Source organism: Poromitra crassiceps (genome assembly GCF_964638095.1).
Source record: "Poromitra crassiceps genome assembly, chromosome: 16".
NCBI classification, from domain to species: domain Eukaryota; kingdom Metazoa; phylum Chordata; class Actinopteri; order Beryciformes; family Melamphaidae; genus Poromitra; species Poromitra crassiceps.
This window is the reverse complement of record NC_139645.1, coordinates 37,719,777-37,737,666: the sequence shown is the minus strand read 5'-3', so window position 1 is coordinate 37,737,666 and position 17,890 is coordinate 37,719,777. Positions and strand designations below refer to the sequence as shown.

The 17,890-nt window shown below is 45.6% G+C and overlaps 1 protein-coding gene across 1 annotated transcript in view; it reads right to left on the bottom strand.

Moving 5' to 3' along the window:
* The window catches only part of LOC310791627 (uncharacterized protein), a 75,843-nt gene that overhangs the window by 2,953 nt on the left and 55,000 nt on the right, over positions 1-17,890 (bottom strand). Inside the window, 9 exon segments of the mRNA XM_083653290.1 lie at positions 3,428-3,601; positions 4,087-4,226; positions 8,426-8,539; positions 8,819-8,962; positions 9,541-9,682; positions 16,005-16,108; positions 16,388-16,531; positions 16,729-17,013; positions 17,100-17,311. Of these exon segments, the coding sequence (XP_083509416.1) occupies positions 3,428-3,601; positions 4,087-4,226; positions 8,426-8,539; positions 8,819-8,962; positions 9,541-9,682; positions 16,005-16,108; positions 16,388-16,531; positions 16,729-17,013; positions 17,100-17,311 (1,459 nt within the window).

The window sequence follows — 17,890 nt, the reverse complement described above, 5'->3', positions numbered from 1 at the left end:
AAGGTAACGTTAGATCCAAACTCTTCATACAGAAGCGACACAATTTGACTTTCAAAATAAAAGCGCTCATGCTGCATGACTCACTACTACAGGATCAAACAGACTTTTCAAAGGCACAACATTATGTTCATTTAAAACAGGTTTCTATGCAAATGTGTTCTTTATTTCCTCTTTGGTACTTGGGGTATCTCAGATCACACACACACACACACACACACACACACACACACACACACACACACACACACACACACATACACACACACACACACACACACACACACACAGTCAGGGTCGCACTGGGACCAGAATTCGGCCCTGGCATTTGTGGTCTTCAGCAGCCCAACAAAGTGATGATGCCTGCACGGCCCACCACCCCCCTACCCCCCGAATATATAGACATTTTCCACATTCATTTTTGTCTTAGGCTTATAATGGCCGTTGTTTGAATCACTTAAAAAAAGAACTGTGTTCTAAATACTCATGGAGTTTTGTTAGGCGTCTCTTGATCCTTGCTTGTCACAAAACTGTTGTCACTACTGGGTTTAGGTGAGTCTGATCTGTACATTTACACCTTCTCTGCTCTCTTGCTGCTTCTGCATCCAGATGAGTTCAGCCTATTAGATCCATTTAAAATCAGCAACAATGTTTTTCATTTATATCCATGCTCAATATTATTGAACCATTGTAGATATTTCTCCCAGTGGTGTACTCTATGTGATACACAGGTATACACAGTGTACTCTATGTGATACACAGGTATACACAGTGTACTCTATGTGATACGCAGGTATACACAGTGTACTCTATGTGATACACAGGTATACACAGTGTACTCTATGTGATACACAGGTATACACAGTGTACTCTGTGATACACAGGTATACAGAGTGTACTCTATGTGATACACAGGTATACACAGTGTACTCTATGTGATACACAGGTATACACAGTGTACTCTGTGATACACAGGTATACAGAGTGTACTCTATGTGATACACAGGTATACACAGTGTAATCTATGTGATACACAGGTATACACAGTGTACTCTATGTGATACACAGGTATACACAGTGTACACTATGTGATACACAGGTATACACAGTGTACTCTATGTGATACACAGGTATACACAGTGTACTCTATGTGATACACAGGTATACACAGTGTACTCTATGTGATACACAGGTATACACAGTGTACTCTATGTGATATGCAGGTATACACAGTATACCCACTAGGAAAGCTCCAGGATTTGAGTATACCCACTTAAAATTGGGCAAGGATACAGTTATGTGAAAGTTTTAGGCCTATATTATTTAAAGAGAGAGAGAGAGAGAGAGAGAGAGAGATAGAGAGAGAGAGAGAGGGATGGGGAGAGAGAGAGAGAGAGAGAGAGAGAGAGAGAGATAGGTTCCCTATAGGTCAGTGATTATCAACCTCTTTCATATCAAGGACCCCTCATTTAGTCCACATCAGGGCAACAGACCCCCATTTGATAAGATTTTGTCTCTCAAAGCCAAATGTGAGAATATTTCTAGATGACTCTTGTCCAGAGCTCCATGACTCTCTGTATTGTAGTTAAATAACAGTGAAACTATGATCGAAACAGTCATTGTGTTAACTTCATGTAAATTAAATAATAGACCTCCAGGCCCCACCCAGGACCCCCCTGCTGTGTGTGATAACAAATCTCACTCCAAGCTGAAACTTACAGTAAACCCACTACAATTAACGACTACACCACTGATTTCACCAACAACTGTTGTAACTTAACTAACTACTCCTTTTGCAGCATAGCCTAGGTACAGTGTAGACCACCAGCTCCATTTTACAGTGATGTAACAGTCAGCAACGGTCCAATAGGTTTGATAAGCGTACAGCAGCTTCACATGCCTCAGAGAAACACCATCCCCGACACAACTGCCCGGCACCACAAGGCAGCACATCATCTTTGTACTGTACATGACGCACACATCATGAAATAAGACTAACTATACAAACACTGAAACACATTCACACCACACACTGAAACACATTCACACCACACACTGAAACACATTCACACCACACACTGAAACACATTCACACCACACACTGAAACACATTCACACCACACACTGAAACACATTCACACCACACACTGAAACACATTCACACCACACACTGAAACACATTCACACCACACACTGAAACACAATCACACCACACACATGAGCACAGCATGGCGGCCAAAAAACACAACAGCACATTAGGCAACGCAGTCTTAACAAAGCCATTATGTATATCAAATATCAATTCCATTAACCACCTATTAACATCAGTGTGCTCGATCCTGTCCTGTCCAGTCTGTGTCCAAAGACAAATAAAGTCTCTCCTTTGTGATGGCCATCAACATAAAGGCTTGATCAATATCAAGGGGCATGATACTAACGTTAAGACGTTTGTTTTATGTCTGACCTGTAGATATTGACATGCATCTAGCAAGGAAATTGAACTTCCGTGGTTGAGACACTTTGACATGGAGCAGGTCGCTTTGAGCAGAGCAGAGGGGAAGTCCTTCTCTCACACCATGCCATAATCACTTGCCAGTAGGGGGAGAACCCCTCTATAAAGAAATGGTCCGGCCCGGTGCAGCACTGGGCCGGTGAAGTTCATTATTATTATATATATATATATTTTTTTTTCTGCAGTCCGGTCGGCCCATAACACACACCGGCCCTTCTGACATTTGCCAGAACTGCCAGATGGCCAGTCCGGGCCTGATGGTGGTGGATTTCATATGGCTCTATTAGAGACATAGATGTCACAGCATCAAGTGAGGCTGAAGATCTTTAAATGAAAGTTGTCTGATCTATTCAACTTTATTACAAGTGCAAAATTAACCATTTAAACTTGACATAAATAGTTATTTTTACATAATAAAACTGCCTGATATTAAACATTTTATGATTTTAACATTTTCAGCCATATCCACCGGCCAGCACTAATAATAGTTATTCTTTATTCTTGAATTTTACAAACTTTTGTACAGGTTTTCTGAAGAAGAGATCGTCATGTAAACTCCTTGTTTAAAAAGAGTTACATGTTGGATTCTCATTAGTGCACTGTTCTGAAATTAGTTATGATCATGTAAAAACTGTCCCAAGGATCTGGTTTGTGTTTTCATTTCAGTTCTGGACTCAATGTGTGACAGAATGTGATAAATCCTTTACTTTAGGTTTTAACAACAGAGGCAGTAAAGAGAGGAGATGATGCAATATTCTAGCACAGGATAGAAACTAGATGTGATAAATGTTGGTATCTCAGCTGCTTTCAAAACTCACATCAGCAGGAAAATACAGAGGTCCGGTCTTTTCACTGATATTAATGTGGATAAAGCCACATTTAAATGGTTGTCTGTTGAACAGTATCAGTAATACTGACCTGAGAGTTTCCAGTCTACAGTGTGGACTCTCTAGTCCAACAGACAGCAGCTTCACTCTAGAGTCCTGTAACTCATTGTTACTCAGGTCCAGCTCTCTCAGATTGGAGGACTGGGAGCTGAGAACTGAGGCCAGAGCTTCACAGCTTCTCTCTGACAGCTTACAGTCACTCAGCCTTAATGGGTATGAAAAGATAAGGAAATATTATTATTTTATCATTTCAGTCACACAACTCACATAAACAGATTATTAATGAATGCAAATATAGATACAGAGTTCAGTATGGCATCTAGGCTCTGATGATGTCACTCCCTGTAGCACTGGTTCAAATCCTAGTTGCTCTATTCTGAAGCAGCTGAGATGTGACAGTGAACTATAGCTGATCTGGTTTGTGTTTTCATTTCAGTTCTGGACTCAATGTGTGACAGAATGTGATAAATGCTTTACTTTAGGTTTCAACAACAGAGGCAGTAAAGAGAGGAGATGATGCAATATTCTAGCACAGGATATAAACTAGATGTGATAAATGTTGGTATCTCAGCTGCTTTCAAAACTCACATCAGCAGGAAAATACAGAGGTCAGGTATTTTCACTGATATTAATGTGCATGTAAAGCCACATTTAAATGGTGGTCTGTTGAACAGTATCAGTAATACTGACCTGAGAGTTTCCAGTCTACAGTGTGGACTCTCTAGTCCAACAGAGACCAGCTTCACTCCAGAGTCCTTTAAGTCATTGTTACTCAGGTCCAGCTCTCTCAGACTGGAGGACTGGGAGCTGAGAGCTGAGGCCAGAGCTTCACAGCTTCTCTCTGACAGCGTACAGTCACTCAGCCTTAATGGATATGAAAAGATAAGGACATATTATTATTTGATCATTTCAGTCACACAACTCACATAAACAGATTATTAATGAATGCAAATATAGATACAGAGTTCAGTATGGCATCTAGGCTCTGATGATGTCACTCCCTGTAGCACTGGTTCAAATCCTAGTTGCTCTATTCTGAAGCAGCTGAGATGTGACAGTGAACTATGTCTGAGACAGGAATAGAGAGAGGTGCAGTAACCTAAATAAGATATCAAAGCATGTGGTTTGAGACAGGAATAGAGAGAGGTGCAGCAATCTAAATAAGATATCAAAGCATGAGGTTTGAGACAGGAATAGAGAGAGGTGCAGCAATCTAAATAAGATATCAAAGCATGACGTTTGAGACAGGGATAGAGAGAGGTGCAGCAATCTATATAAGATATCAAAGCATGACGTTTGAGACAGGAATAGAGAGAGGTGCAGCAATCTAAATAAGATATCAAAGCATGAGGTTTGAGACAGGAATAGAGAGAGGTGCAGCAATCTAAATAAGATATCAAAGCATGAGGTTTGAGACAGGGATAGAGAGAGGTGCAGCAATCTAAATAAGATATCAAAGCATGACGTTTGAGACAGGGATAGAGAGAAGTGCAGCAAGCTATATAAGATATCAAAGCATGACGTTTGAGACAGGAATAGAGAGAGGTGCAGCAATCTAAATAAGATATCAAAGCATGAGGTTTGAGACAGGAATAGAGAGAGGTGCAGCAATCTAAATAAGATATCAAAGCATGAGGTTTGAGACAGGGATAGAGAGAGGTGCAGCAATCTAAATAAGATATCAAAGCATGAGGTTTGAGACAGGAATAGAGAGAGGTGCAGCAATCTAAATAAGATATCAAAGCATGAGGTTTGAGACAGGGATAGAGAGAGGTGCAGCAATCTAAATAAGATATCAAAGCATGATGTTTGAGGCAGGAATAGAGAGAGGTGCAGCAATATAAATAAGATATCAAAACATGAGGTTTGAGACAGGAATACAGAGGTGCTGCAATATAAATAAGATATCAAAGCATGAGGATTGATAGAGGAATAGAGAGAGGTGCAGCAATCTAAAAAATATATCAAAGCATGAGGTTTGAGACAGGAATAGAGAGAGGTGCAGCAATCTAAAAAAGATATCAAAGCATGACGTTTGAGACAGGAATAGAGAGAGGTGCAGCAATCTAAATAAGATATCAAAGCATGACGTTTGAGACAGGAATAAAGAGAGGTGCAGCAATCTAAATAAGATATCAAAGCATGACGTTTGAGACAGGAATAGAGAGAGGTGCAGCAATCTAAATAAGATATCAAAGCATGACGTTTGAGACAGGAATAGAGAGAGGTGCAGCAATCTAAATAAGACATCAAAGTATGAGGTTTGAGACAGGAATAGAGAGAGGTGCAGCAATCTAAATAAGATATCAAAGCATGACGTTTGAGACAGGAATAGAGAGAGGTGCATCAATCTAAATAAGACATCAAAGCATGAGGTTTGAGACAGGAATAGAGAGAGGTGCAGCAATCTAAATAAGATATCAAACCATGAGGTTTGATACAGGAATAGATCTGGTTTCAAACCCCCTCACTCAACCGAAACTGCTCTTCTCGCTGTCACTGAGGCACTTCACTCCGCCATGGCTTCATCCCTCTCCTCTGTTCTCATACTCCTGGACCTATCTGCTGCTTTCAACACTGTTAACCACAAATCCTTCTTTCCACCCTTTCTGACTTGGGTGTCACTGGGTCTGCACTCTCCTGGTTCTCCTCATATCTTTCTGATCGCTCCTACGGGGTTTCTTGGAGAGGCTCCCTTTCTACTCCTTGCACCCTTTCCACTGGTGTTCCTCAGGGTTCTGTTCTAGGTCCTTTCCTGTTCCTCCTCTACATGGGTTCACTCGGTCACGTCATTTCATCTCACGGTTTTTCCTATCACTCCTATGCCAATGACACACAGCTTTACCTTTCCTTCCCCCCCCTCTGACACTTCAATTGGGTCACGGATATCTGCCTGCCTGAAAGACGTTGGTGTCTGGATGGCGGATCACCACCTCAAACTCAACCCTGAAAAAACCGAGATCATCTTCCTCCCTGGCAAAGAATCCCCCCTGACTGACCTCTCCATATCCATTGACAACCACACCGTAACTCCATCTCAAACAGCTAAAAACCTGGGAGTGATTCTTGACCACCAACTCACCTTCTCTGCCTACATTGCCGCAACAGCATGCTCCTGCCGGTTCTCCCTCTTCAATATTCGTAAGATACGCCCATTTCTCACCAGAGAAGTGACACAAATTCTGGTACAGTCACTGGTATTGTCGCGCATCGACTACTGCAATGTCCTTTTGGCAGGCCTCCCTGCCTCTGAAATACTTCCTCTTCAGCTCATTCAGAACACAGCAGCCCGTCTGGTCTACAATTTACCTAGATTTTCCCATGTCACCCCCCTTTTCCGAGAGCTTCACTGGCTTCCCATCCTGGCACGCATCAAATTCAAAACTCTGGCACTAGCTTTCAAGGCCGTTCACCAAACAGCCCCCTCGTATTTACAGTCTGGTCACTTTCCAAACCTCTCACTGCCCGCTCCGCCCCTCCACTAGTGCAGGACGTCTCGCCCCTCCCCTGCTACGTGGGCTCAGAAGCCGCTCTTGGTCGAGACTTTTCTCCTACCTGGCCCCAAAATGGTGGAATTAACTTCCCCCAGACATCAGGACTGCCACATCACTCCCCATTTTCCGCAGAAAACTTAAAACTGATCTCTTCAGACTTTATATTGACTCTTCCTGAATTCCCTCCCTCCTCTCTGCCTGCTTTCCATGTGTTTTTAATTGAATTTTCTGTTTCTTAAATGTTTGCTCCTTTAATTGTTCACACCTTTAAACTCCCCTTTTATATTGGCTTCTCATATTTTTACTACTGTCTTTCTATTTTATCTATTCATGTTATTGTGTGCTGTATATGATCATGATGTAAGTCGCTTTGGATAAAGGCACTTTGCTAAATACCAATAAAGTAAAGTAAAGATAGTAAGCCACCCTCCCTCAAATCCAAGAAGGACTCCTCTCCAAGTTTCAGGGGTATAGTTAAAGGTAAAATACACTCTTTTTCTGCCTTGATTGATTCTGGTGCTGACGAGAGTTTTATTGATGATTCTGTTTGTGAAAAGTTAAATATTCCCCTTTTTGATCTTGAGGTGCCGCTTAAGACCAATGCTCTGAACGGGGAATTATTGGCCCTGATCACAAATAAAACTGTGCCTCTGATGCTTCATCTGTCTGGTAACCACGAAGAACTTATCCGTTTTTATGTCATGCCCTCTCCTGATGTTCCCATAGTTCTTGGATTTCCCTGGCTCATGCTGCATGTGGATTGGAGGAGTGGGACAATTTACAGTTGGAGTATTTTTTGCCATTCATGTTGTCTCAAGTCTGCTCTGGGTCCTAATTCTCTCTCTTATTCTCCTCACCCGATAAACCAGATTTATCTATGGTTCCTTCTGAGTATCAGGACCTGGGAGAGGTTTTCAGTAAGCAGCATGCACTTTCTCTTCCTCCTCATTGGCCTTATGACTGCGCCATTGAGTTACTACCAGGAGCTCCACTGCCAGGCAGCCGCCTTTACAACCTTTCCAAGCTGGAGCGTGAGGCTATGGAAGACTACATCCCGACTTCGGTGGCAGCTGGTCTTATGTGGTGAAGGACGGTAGCCTGAGGCCTTGTATTGACTACAAAGGTTTGAATAACATTACTATCAAAAATCGTTATCCTCTTCCACTCATAAGTTCTGCTTCTGAACCCCTAGAGGGAGCCACCATATTCACCAAGCTGGATCTACATAACGCCTATCACCTGGTGCGGATTTGTGAAGGTGATGAGTGGAAGATGGCGTTCAATACATGTATTGGCCACTTCGAGTACCTGGTTATGCCCTTTGGACTCACCAATGCTCCTGCGGTGTTCCAGGCCATGGTAAATGATGTGCTTAGAGACATGCTCAACCGTTTTGTCTTTGTCTATATAGATGACATCCTGATCTTCTCCAAGTCACTGCCGGAACATATCCAACATGTCCGCCTGGTCCTGCGGCGGCTTTTGGAGAACCAGCTGTTTGTGAAGGCTGAAAAGTGTGAAATTCATGTTCCTACCACCACGTACCTGGGCTTTATCATCTCCGAGGGACGGGTGAGCATGGATCCAGCCAAGGTCAGGGCTGTGACGGAGTGGCTGCAGCCGCCCACCCGCAACCAGCTGCAGCGGTTCTTGGGGTTCGCAAATTTTTATAGACGTTTTATCAGGAACTATAGCCAGGTTGCTGCTCCATTGACTGCACTAACCTCACCTGTGTCCAAGTTTCAGTGGTCTCCTGAAGCAGCTGCTGCATTCAAGAACCTGAAAACAAGGTTTACTACAGCTCCCATCCTGGTCCAGCCCGACCCCACACGGCAGTTTATTGTGGAAGTGGACCTTTTGACGTGGGGGTCGGAGTGGTTCTATCACAGCGGGCAGCCATAGACCAGAAACTTCATCCCTGCGCTTACCTCTCTCATAAACTGGATCCGGCTGAGAGAAATTATGATGTGGGGAACCGCGAGCTGCTGGCTGTGGTCCTGGCTCTGGACGAGTGGAGACACTGGCTGGAAGGTGCCGAGCACCCTTTCATAGTCTGGACCGATCACAAGAACCTGGCATACCTTAAGAGTGCTAAGCGTCTCAACTCTCGCCAAGCCAGGTGGGCGCTATTTTGTGGACGTTTCCAGTTCACCCTGACATACCGCCCGGGGTCCAAAGACATCAAGGTGGACGCCTTGTATGTTGTGGATGAGGTCACTGCACACCCTGAGACCATCCTGCCTGCCTCTTGTGTCATCGCGAGACTCACCTGGGACGTCGAGTCAGTGGTTCTGGAGGCCCAGCGAACCCAGCCGGATCCAGGTACAGGTCCTCCTGGTCACTTGTTTGTTCCTTATGCTGCCAGGTCGAAAGTACTCCAGTGGGCTCACTCTTCCCGGGTCAACTGCCACCTTGGACCATCGAGGTCCTTCATGTTCTGGTGGCCGACGTTGGAAACTGATGCCCGGGGCTATGTGGCAGCCTGTCCAGTGTGTGCTCAGAATAAGACAGCTCTGGTCTCCTTCGCCCTCTGCCCATTCCATGGCGGCCATGGTCTCACATCGCTGTAGATTTTGTTACGGGTCTGCCTCCTTCCGAATGTAACACAGTCATTTTGACCATCATTGACCGATTTTCTAAAGCTGCTCACTGTGTTCCTCTTCCCAAGCTCCCCACAGCCAGAGAAACCGGGGTCCTGATGGTGCAACATGTTTACCGCGTCCATGGCATCCCTGCGGACATCGTTTCGGACCGTGGTCCTCAGTTTAACTCCCAGGTATGGAAGGCCTTTTCTACAGAGCTGGACACTTCGGTCAGTTTGTCTTCTGGTTTTCATCCACAGTCTAATGGCCAGGTGGAACGCTGGAACCAGGAGCTGGAAGCCACTCTGCGTTGTTTGGCATCCTCCAATCCTTCAACCTGGGCTTCACAGCTTGTGTAGGTGGAATATGCCCATAATTCCTCGACCAGCACTGCCACAGGTATAACTCCCTTCCAGTGTTCTCTGGGTTATCAATCTCCATTGTTCCCAGCCCAGGAAGGAGACATTGTGGTGCCATCAGTTCGAGTCAATCTCTGTCGCTGTCGTCGTGCCTAGAAAACTGGCCGCTCTGCCTTACTGCGGTCCACCCGACAGAACCAATGACAGGCCAACCGACGTCGGGTTCCGGCACCAGTCTATCAGGTTGGTCAGAAGGTTTGGCTGTCAACTACCGACCTGCCTCTGAGGACAGAGTGTCATAAGCTTTCCCCTAAGTTCATTGGGCCTTTTGCTATTGAAAAGATCATAAATACTGCTGTGGTTCATTTGAAGCTACCTAGAACCCTTCGTGTATACCCTGCTTTCCATGTGTCTCGTATCAAGCCTGTTGTTACCAGTATTCTGTCCCTCCCTGTTCCGCCCCCTCCTCCTCCCACGATGCTGGATGGCGGTCTGGTATACACTGTCCGCCGTCTCCTCGATGTTCGCAGCCGTGGCCGAGGGCTACAGTACCTAGTGGATTGGGAAGGGTATGGTCTGGAGGAACGTTGTGACCCCGCTCTCATCCGAGCTTTCCATCAGCGGTTCCCTGATCGGCCTGGTGGGACGCCTGGAGGTGCCCGTTAGGGAGGGGGTACTATCATGGCAATTGGGCAGGTCTGTCTTCCTTGTGTCTTTAATGCTCTCTGTGCATGTCTATTAGGTTTGAGCTGTGAGCTGCATCAGGAGGGGTGGGTGTGGCTAATTAGGAGGATTGCTGTCAGCTGTGTCCTCATCAGCTGGAGGCCTTTAAATATCTGGCGGAACCTCCATTCAGTGTCTGCTTGTTATACCGTATAGGTCAGTACGAAGGCCAGCCTTGAACATCTGAACCTTTTTGCATGGACTACCATTGATTTCTGTCTCTTCTGCCAGAGCCGAGCCACTGTACCACCTGGACTTGCCACAGCTCCTCCTGGACTTGCTACAGATGAGCCACAGTACCATCTGGATTGCCACAGCCAAACCACAGCATCATCTGGACAGCCACAGATAAGCCACAGTACCATCTGGATTGCCACAGCCACAGCTCCTTTTTGGACCTACAGACTGCACATTATCAAGATCGTGTGACTGTATTGCCTTTTTTAGGCACTCTTTAAGTTTTCCTTAAGTAAAACATTTGTTTAAGCATCAAACACGTTTCCTGGTCTGTGTCTGCATTTGGGTTCCTTGTCGTTCGTGACATTATATTTAAATCAAGCCAAATGTACAAAGACATCATCACCATATACTAACTAAAGCTTTGTTTGTGAAGGTGCAGAATCTAATTCATTTTTAAAATAAGTGCTTGCAAAACTCCCACATCCTGTCTGATTTCAAATGGAATGACTCTACAGACATGGTCCAAAAGTGTCAGCACAATATTCATATAATATTGATGTCAGCACAGAAATCAAATATGCTGTCTGACCTGAGAGTCTCCAGTCGACAGTGTGGACTCTCCAGTCCAGCAGACAGCAGGTTCATGCTTGAAACTTGCAGGTAGTTGTTACTCAGGTCCAGCTCTCTCAGATGGGAGGGGTTGGACTTCAGAGCTGAGGCCAGGACTTCACAGTGAGTCTTTGAGAGTCCACAGTCAGAAAGTCTGTGATCACAGATTTAATGTAAGATTAGTTCTATGAAAGCAGAGCTGAGATTAAGCCTCCATCAAAACGTACACAGCATGCTACTTCAAACAACAACAACAACAACAACAACAACAACAACAACAACAATAATATAAATGAGAATAAATTGTATTATATAATTTGAAAAGTTGTCAAAAAGTGCTAAATGTGTAATATCACAAAGCAAAGCTTCACAGGCAGGTCATTTCAAATTCTGGTAAAACAAAACATGAATAACATGATACTCCTGTAGATTGAAACAACCACCATATCAAGTAATACTGCTGTCTGTTGTGATACAAATGTAAGTGATCAAAACTTTTTAGTCAGAGCCTGTTAAGGACAAGGTACTTTAATGCATATCGCTTACCGTCAATAAATCCTATGAAAATAAGGTGAATTACACATTACTTGTTACCAGGGTGGGAATTTCATCATATTAAGAACAAGGCTATCTGGTCTTCGGCGTCGCAAAAGAAAATTTAGGACATCGTATTGACATCGTAAATAATTTTTTTTAAATGAGCCAATGACACGTCCTTTGCATATGGCAGGCTACATTAAACTGAGACCACTGATGTTTTAAAGCAACTGACAGCTGGTAGCAGGGCACTGCCAAGGTGGCCTTACCTAGGCAGTTCACAGTACACCATACGCCGAAGCAACGCTAACCTAATATAAGCTCAACCTACGCTGAACCTGCAAGTTTCATTTTGGCATCCGTGTTAACACATTCACTGCCAACAGTTTTTTTTTTTACTGTAGGTAGCTTCTGCCAAGGTTTTTTTTGAGGATTCTGGCTCATATTTCAAGAGCCGAGGATTATTTTCTGCTAGGACTTTGTGAACACAAAATATCTCAAAATAACTAATAGAATGTGTGCTTTCTCTGTCTAAAAGAGTTAGTTTGTAGAGTTAGTAGTTATGTAGGCATTAGCAGTTGAATACAGCATGGTTTCAGCGTCTGAGAATGAAAGCTGAGATAACTGCATTTTTGTGAAATTCGATAGAACAGGCAGAACAGTCACTTTAACCATTTATTTTTGGCATCAGTAAGACATCAGACATCTAAACAATAGTTCTGAACAACAGTGATTTCCTCCATAACAGCACCCCCACCCCCCTCTCCTTCAAACTCCTCCCTCCGTGTGTGTTCTCCTCCTCCCTCCGTGGCTCTGCAGCGGGTGTGTCACAAGCGAGTTTCTGCTGCCTGGCGGCTGCTCGTCGGGCGAGTCTGGATCGGGAACAGTAATTTCCTCCATAACAGCGATGAAGCTGAAGCTGCATGCGATTCTGGGCTTTATGCTGCGTGTTTCAAAGTGTGTTGCACCCAGTCTATTTTTGGAACCCCCCACCGTTGTGCGCCACCGTTGTGCGCCACCGTTGTGCGCCAGCGCGAAAGCGTTTTCGCCAAACCATTCTACAGTATGAGAATGGTTTCCTCACGCTTTTCCCTGCAGTTTTGGCTCAGCTTTCTCTACTCTGGAGAGCACTGTCGCCACTTAGTGGGTCGGTGGAATGGGTTGTACACGTTCGGTGGCTCCCATATTTTTATAGGAGATGTAAAAGGGTTTGATCCACGTCCCACCGTCAATTTTTTTTTTTTTTTTTGACGAGTTAACTCGTCCCCGGCAGTCAACCGTTGGATTTTTTTTGACGAGTTAACTCGTCCACGGCAGTGAACGTGTTAACAGGCGAAGCCATTCACGCCAGCCGCGCGTGTGCCTTGCTCAAGGCCACGCTCACGCCGCGCTCAAACGATCGTTCAGGATTCAATCCTATTTTCCAAGCGTGACGCGCGAAGCTGCCAGGCATGAATTCAATGGAAGTTGTGGGCGGGTTCAAGGCGTACCGAGCGAGGTGCTGAGGAAAAGAGAGGGCTTCTGGTGTGACCGGTTAAGTGTGAGCTCAACTTCAGCATGAGCTCAACTCCAGTTCTGCTTCTGTTAAGCGCCAGGTGTGAACAAAGGCTTAGGGATCTCAGGGCATCATGGCCAGAGGGAGGGGCAATGGAGGTGATGGCCTCCGTGTAATTCCCACCCTGCTTGTTACTCTTCTTAAAAATAACAAATCACTTTACTTATTATTCCAGTGAAAAGTAATAATTACCCTACTGATTACATTGTTTTGTGTTACAGCCTGAAACGATTGTTCCAGGCTTACTTGCATTAATTGAGCCAATAAATATTATGAACTAAGCCACATTACGAACAGAAGTATCTAAATAATGACATACACAAAATATTTCTAAGGTTTTCAGACTACAGCATTAAATTCAGAGTTTAGAGGATGTATTTCTCACTTTGTTGACTCGTTGTTTGCACCAATAAAGAGGTTAAAGACGTTGGTGTCTGGATGGCGGATCACCACCTCAAACTCAACCCTGAAAAAACCGAGATCATCTTCCTCCCTGGCAAAGAATCCCCCCTGACTGACCTCTCCATATCCATTGACAACCACACCGTAACTCCATCTCAAACAGCTAAAAACCTGGGAGTGATTCTTGACCACCAACTCACCTCCTCTGCCTACATTGCCGCAACAGCACGCTCCTGCCGGTTCTCCCTCTTCAATATTTGTAAGATACGCCCATTTCTCACCAGAGAAGTGACACAAATTCTGGTACAGTCACTGGTATTGTCGTGTATCGACTACTGCAATGTCCTTTTGGCAGGCCTCCCTGCCTCTGAAATACTTCCTCTTCAGCTCATTCAGAACACAGCAGCCCGTCTGGTCTACAATTTACCTAGATGTCACCCCCTTTTCCGAGAGCTTCACTGGCTTCCCATCCTGGCACGCATCAAATTCAAAACTCTGGCACTAGCTTTCAAGGCCGTTCACCAAACAGCCCCCTCGTATTCACGGTCACTTTCCAAACCTCTCACCGCCCGCTCCACCCCTCCACTAGTCCAGGACGTCTCGCCCCTCCCCTGCTACATGGGCTCAGAAGCCGCTCTCGGTCGAGACTTTTCTCCTACCTGGCCCCAAAACGGTGGAATGAACTTCCCCCGGACATCAGGACTGCCACATCACTCCCCATTTTCCGCAGAAAACTTAAAACTGATCTCTTCAGACTTTATATTGACTCTTCCTGAATTCCCTCCCTCCTCTCTGCCTGCTTTCCATGTGTTTTTAATTGAATTTTCTGTTTCTTAAATGTTTGCTCCTTTAATTGTTCACACCTTTAAACTCCCCTTTTATATTGGCTTCTCATATTTTTACTACTGTCTTTCTATTTTATCTATTCATGTTATTGTGTGCTGTATATGATCATGATGTAAGTCGCTTTGGATAAAGGCGCTTTGCTAAATACCAATAAAGTAAAGTAAAGATAGTAAGCCACCCTCCCTCAAATCCAAGAAGGACTCCTCTCCAAGTTTCAGTGGTAGTTAAAGGTAAAATACACTCTTTTTCTACCTTGATTGATTCTGGTGCTGACGAGAGTTTTATTGATGATTCTGTCTGTGAAAAGTTAAATATTCCCCTTTTTAATCTTGAGGTGCCGCTTAAGACCAATGCTCTGAACGGGGAATTATTGGCCCTGATCACAAAGAAAACTGTGCCTCTGATGCTTCATCTGTCTGGTAACCACGAAGAACTTATCCGTTTTTATGTCATGCCCTCTCCTGATGTTCCCATAGTTCTTGGATTTCCCTGGCTCATGCTGCATGTGGATTGGAGGAGTGGGACAATTTACAGTTGGAGTATTTTTTGCCATTCATGTTGTCTCAAGTCTGCTCTGGGTCCTAATTCTCTCTCTTATTCTCCTCACTCGCTAAACCAGATTTATCTATGGTTCCTTCTGAGTATCAGGACCTGGGAGAGGTTTTCAGTAAGCAGCATGCACTCTCTCTTCCTCCTCATTGGCCTTATGACTGCGCCATTGAGTTACTACCAGGAGCTCCACTGCCAGGCAGCCGCCTTTACAACCTTTCCAAGCTGGAGCGTGAGGCTATGGAAGACTACATCCAGACTTCGGTGGCAGCTGGTCTTATTCGCCTGTGGGGGCTGTTTTTTTCTATGTGGAGAAGGACGGTAGCCTGAGGCCTTGTATTGACTACAAAGGTTTGAATAACATTACTATCAAAAATCGTTATCCTCTTCCACTCATAAGTTCTGCTTCTGAACCCCTAGAGGGAGCCACCATATTCACCAAGCTGGATCTACATAACGCCTACACCTGGTGCGGATTTGTGAAGGTGATGAGTGGAAGATGGCGTTCAATACACGTATTGGCCACTTCGAGTACCTGGTTATGCCCTTTGGACTCACCAATGCTCCTGCGGTGTTCCAGGCCATGGTAAATGATGTGCTTAGAGACATGCTCAACCGTTTTGTCTTTGTCTACATAGATGACATCCTGATCTTCTCCAAGTCACTGCCGGAACATATCCAACATGTCCGCCTGGTCCTGCGGCGGCTTTTGGAGAACCAGCTGTTTGTGAAGGCTGAAAAGTGTGAATTTCATGTTCCTACCACCACGTACCTGGGCTTTATCATCTCCAAGGGACGGGTGAGCATGGATCCAGCCAAGGTCAGGGCTGTGACGGAGTGGCCGCAGCCACCCACCCGCAACCAGCTGCAGCGGTTCTTGGGGTTCGCAAATTTTTATAGACGTTTTATCAGGAACTATAGCCAGGTTGCTGCTCCATTGACTGCACTAACCTCACCTGTGTCCAAGTTTCAGTGGTCTCCTGAAACAGCTGCAGCATTCAAGAACCTGAAAACAAGGTTTACTACAGCTCCCATCCTGGTCCAGCCCGACCCCACACGGCAGTTTATTGTGGAAGTGGACCTTTTGACGTGGGGGTCGGAGCGGTTCTATCACAGCGGGCAGCCATAGACCAGAAACTTCATCCCTGCGCTTACCTCTCTCATAAACTGGATCCGGCTGAGAGAAATTATGATGTGGGGAACCGCGAGCTGCTGGCTGTGGTCCTGGCTCTGGACGAGTGGAGACACTGGCTGGAAGGTGCCGAGCACCCTTTCATAGTCTGGACCGATCACAAGAACCTGGCATACCTTAAGAGTGCTAAGCGTCTCAACTCTCGCCAAGCCAGGTGGGCGCTATTTTTTGGACGTTTCCAGTTCACCCTGACATACCGCCCGGGGTCCAAAGACATCAAGGTGGACGCCTTGTATGTTGTGGATGAGGTCACTGCACTCCCTGAGACCATCCTGCCTGCCTCTTGTGTCATCGCGAGACTCACCTGGGACGTCGAGTCAGTGGTTCTGGAGGCCCAGCGAACCCAGGTACAGGTCCTCCTGGTCACTTGTTTGTTCCTTATGCTGCCAGGTCGAAAGTACTCCAGTGGGCTCACTCTTCCCGGGTCAACTGCCACCTTGGACCATCGAGGTCCTTCATGTTGTGGTGGCCGACGTTGGAAACTGATGCCCGGGGCTATGTGGCAGCCTGTCCAGTGTGCGCTCAGAATAAGACAGCTCTGGTCTCCTTCGCCCTCTGCCCATTCCATGGCAGCCATGGTCTCACATCGCTGTAGATTTTGTTACGGGTCTGCCTCCTTCCGAATGTAACACAGTCATTTTGACCATCATTGACCGATTTTATAAAGCTGCTCACTGTGTTCCTCTTCCCAAGCTCCCCACAGCCAGAGAGACCGGGGTCCTGATGGTGCAACATGTTTACCGCGTCCATGGCATCCCTGCGGACATCGTTTCGGACCGTGGTCCTCAGTTTAACTCCCAGGTATGGAAGGCCTTTTCTACAGAGCTGGACGCTTCGGTCAGTTTGTCTTCTGGTTTTCATCCAGAGTTTAATGGCCAGGTGGAATGCTGGAACCAGGAGCTGGAAGCCACGCTGCGTTGTTTGGCATCCTCCAATCCTTCAACCTGGGCTTCACAGCTTGTGTAGATGGAATATGCCCATAATTCTTCGACCAGTACTGCCACAGGTATAACTCCCTTCCAGTGTTCTCTGGGTTATCAATCTCCATTGTTCCCAGCCCAGGAAGGAGACATTGCGGTGCCATCAGTTCGAGTCAATCTCCGTCGCTGTTGTCGTGCCTGGAAAACTGCCCGCTCTGCCTTACTGCGGTCCACCCGACAGAACCAATGACAGGCCAACCGACGTCGGGTTCCGGCACCAGTCTATCAGGTTGGTCAGAAGGTTTGGCTGTCAACTACCGACCTGCCTCTGAGGACAGAGTGTCATAAGCTTTCCCCTAAGTTCATTGGGCCTTTTGCTATTGAGAAGATCATAAATACTGCTGTGGTTCGTTTGAAGCTACCTAGAACCCTTCGTGTTCACCCTGCTTTCCATGTGTCTCGTATCAAGCCTGTTGTTACCAGTGTTCTGTCCCTCCCTGTTCCGCCCCCTCCTCCTCCGACGATGCTGGATGGCGGTCTGGTATA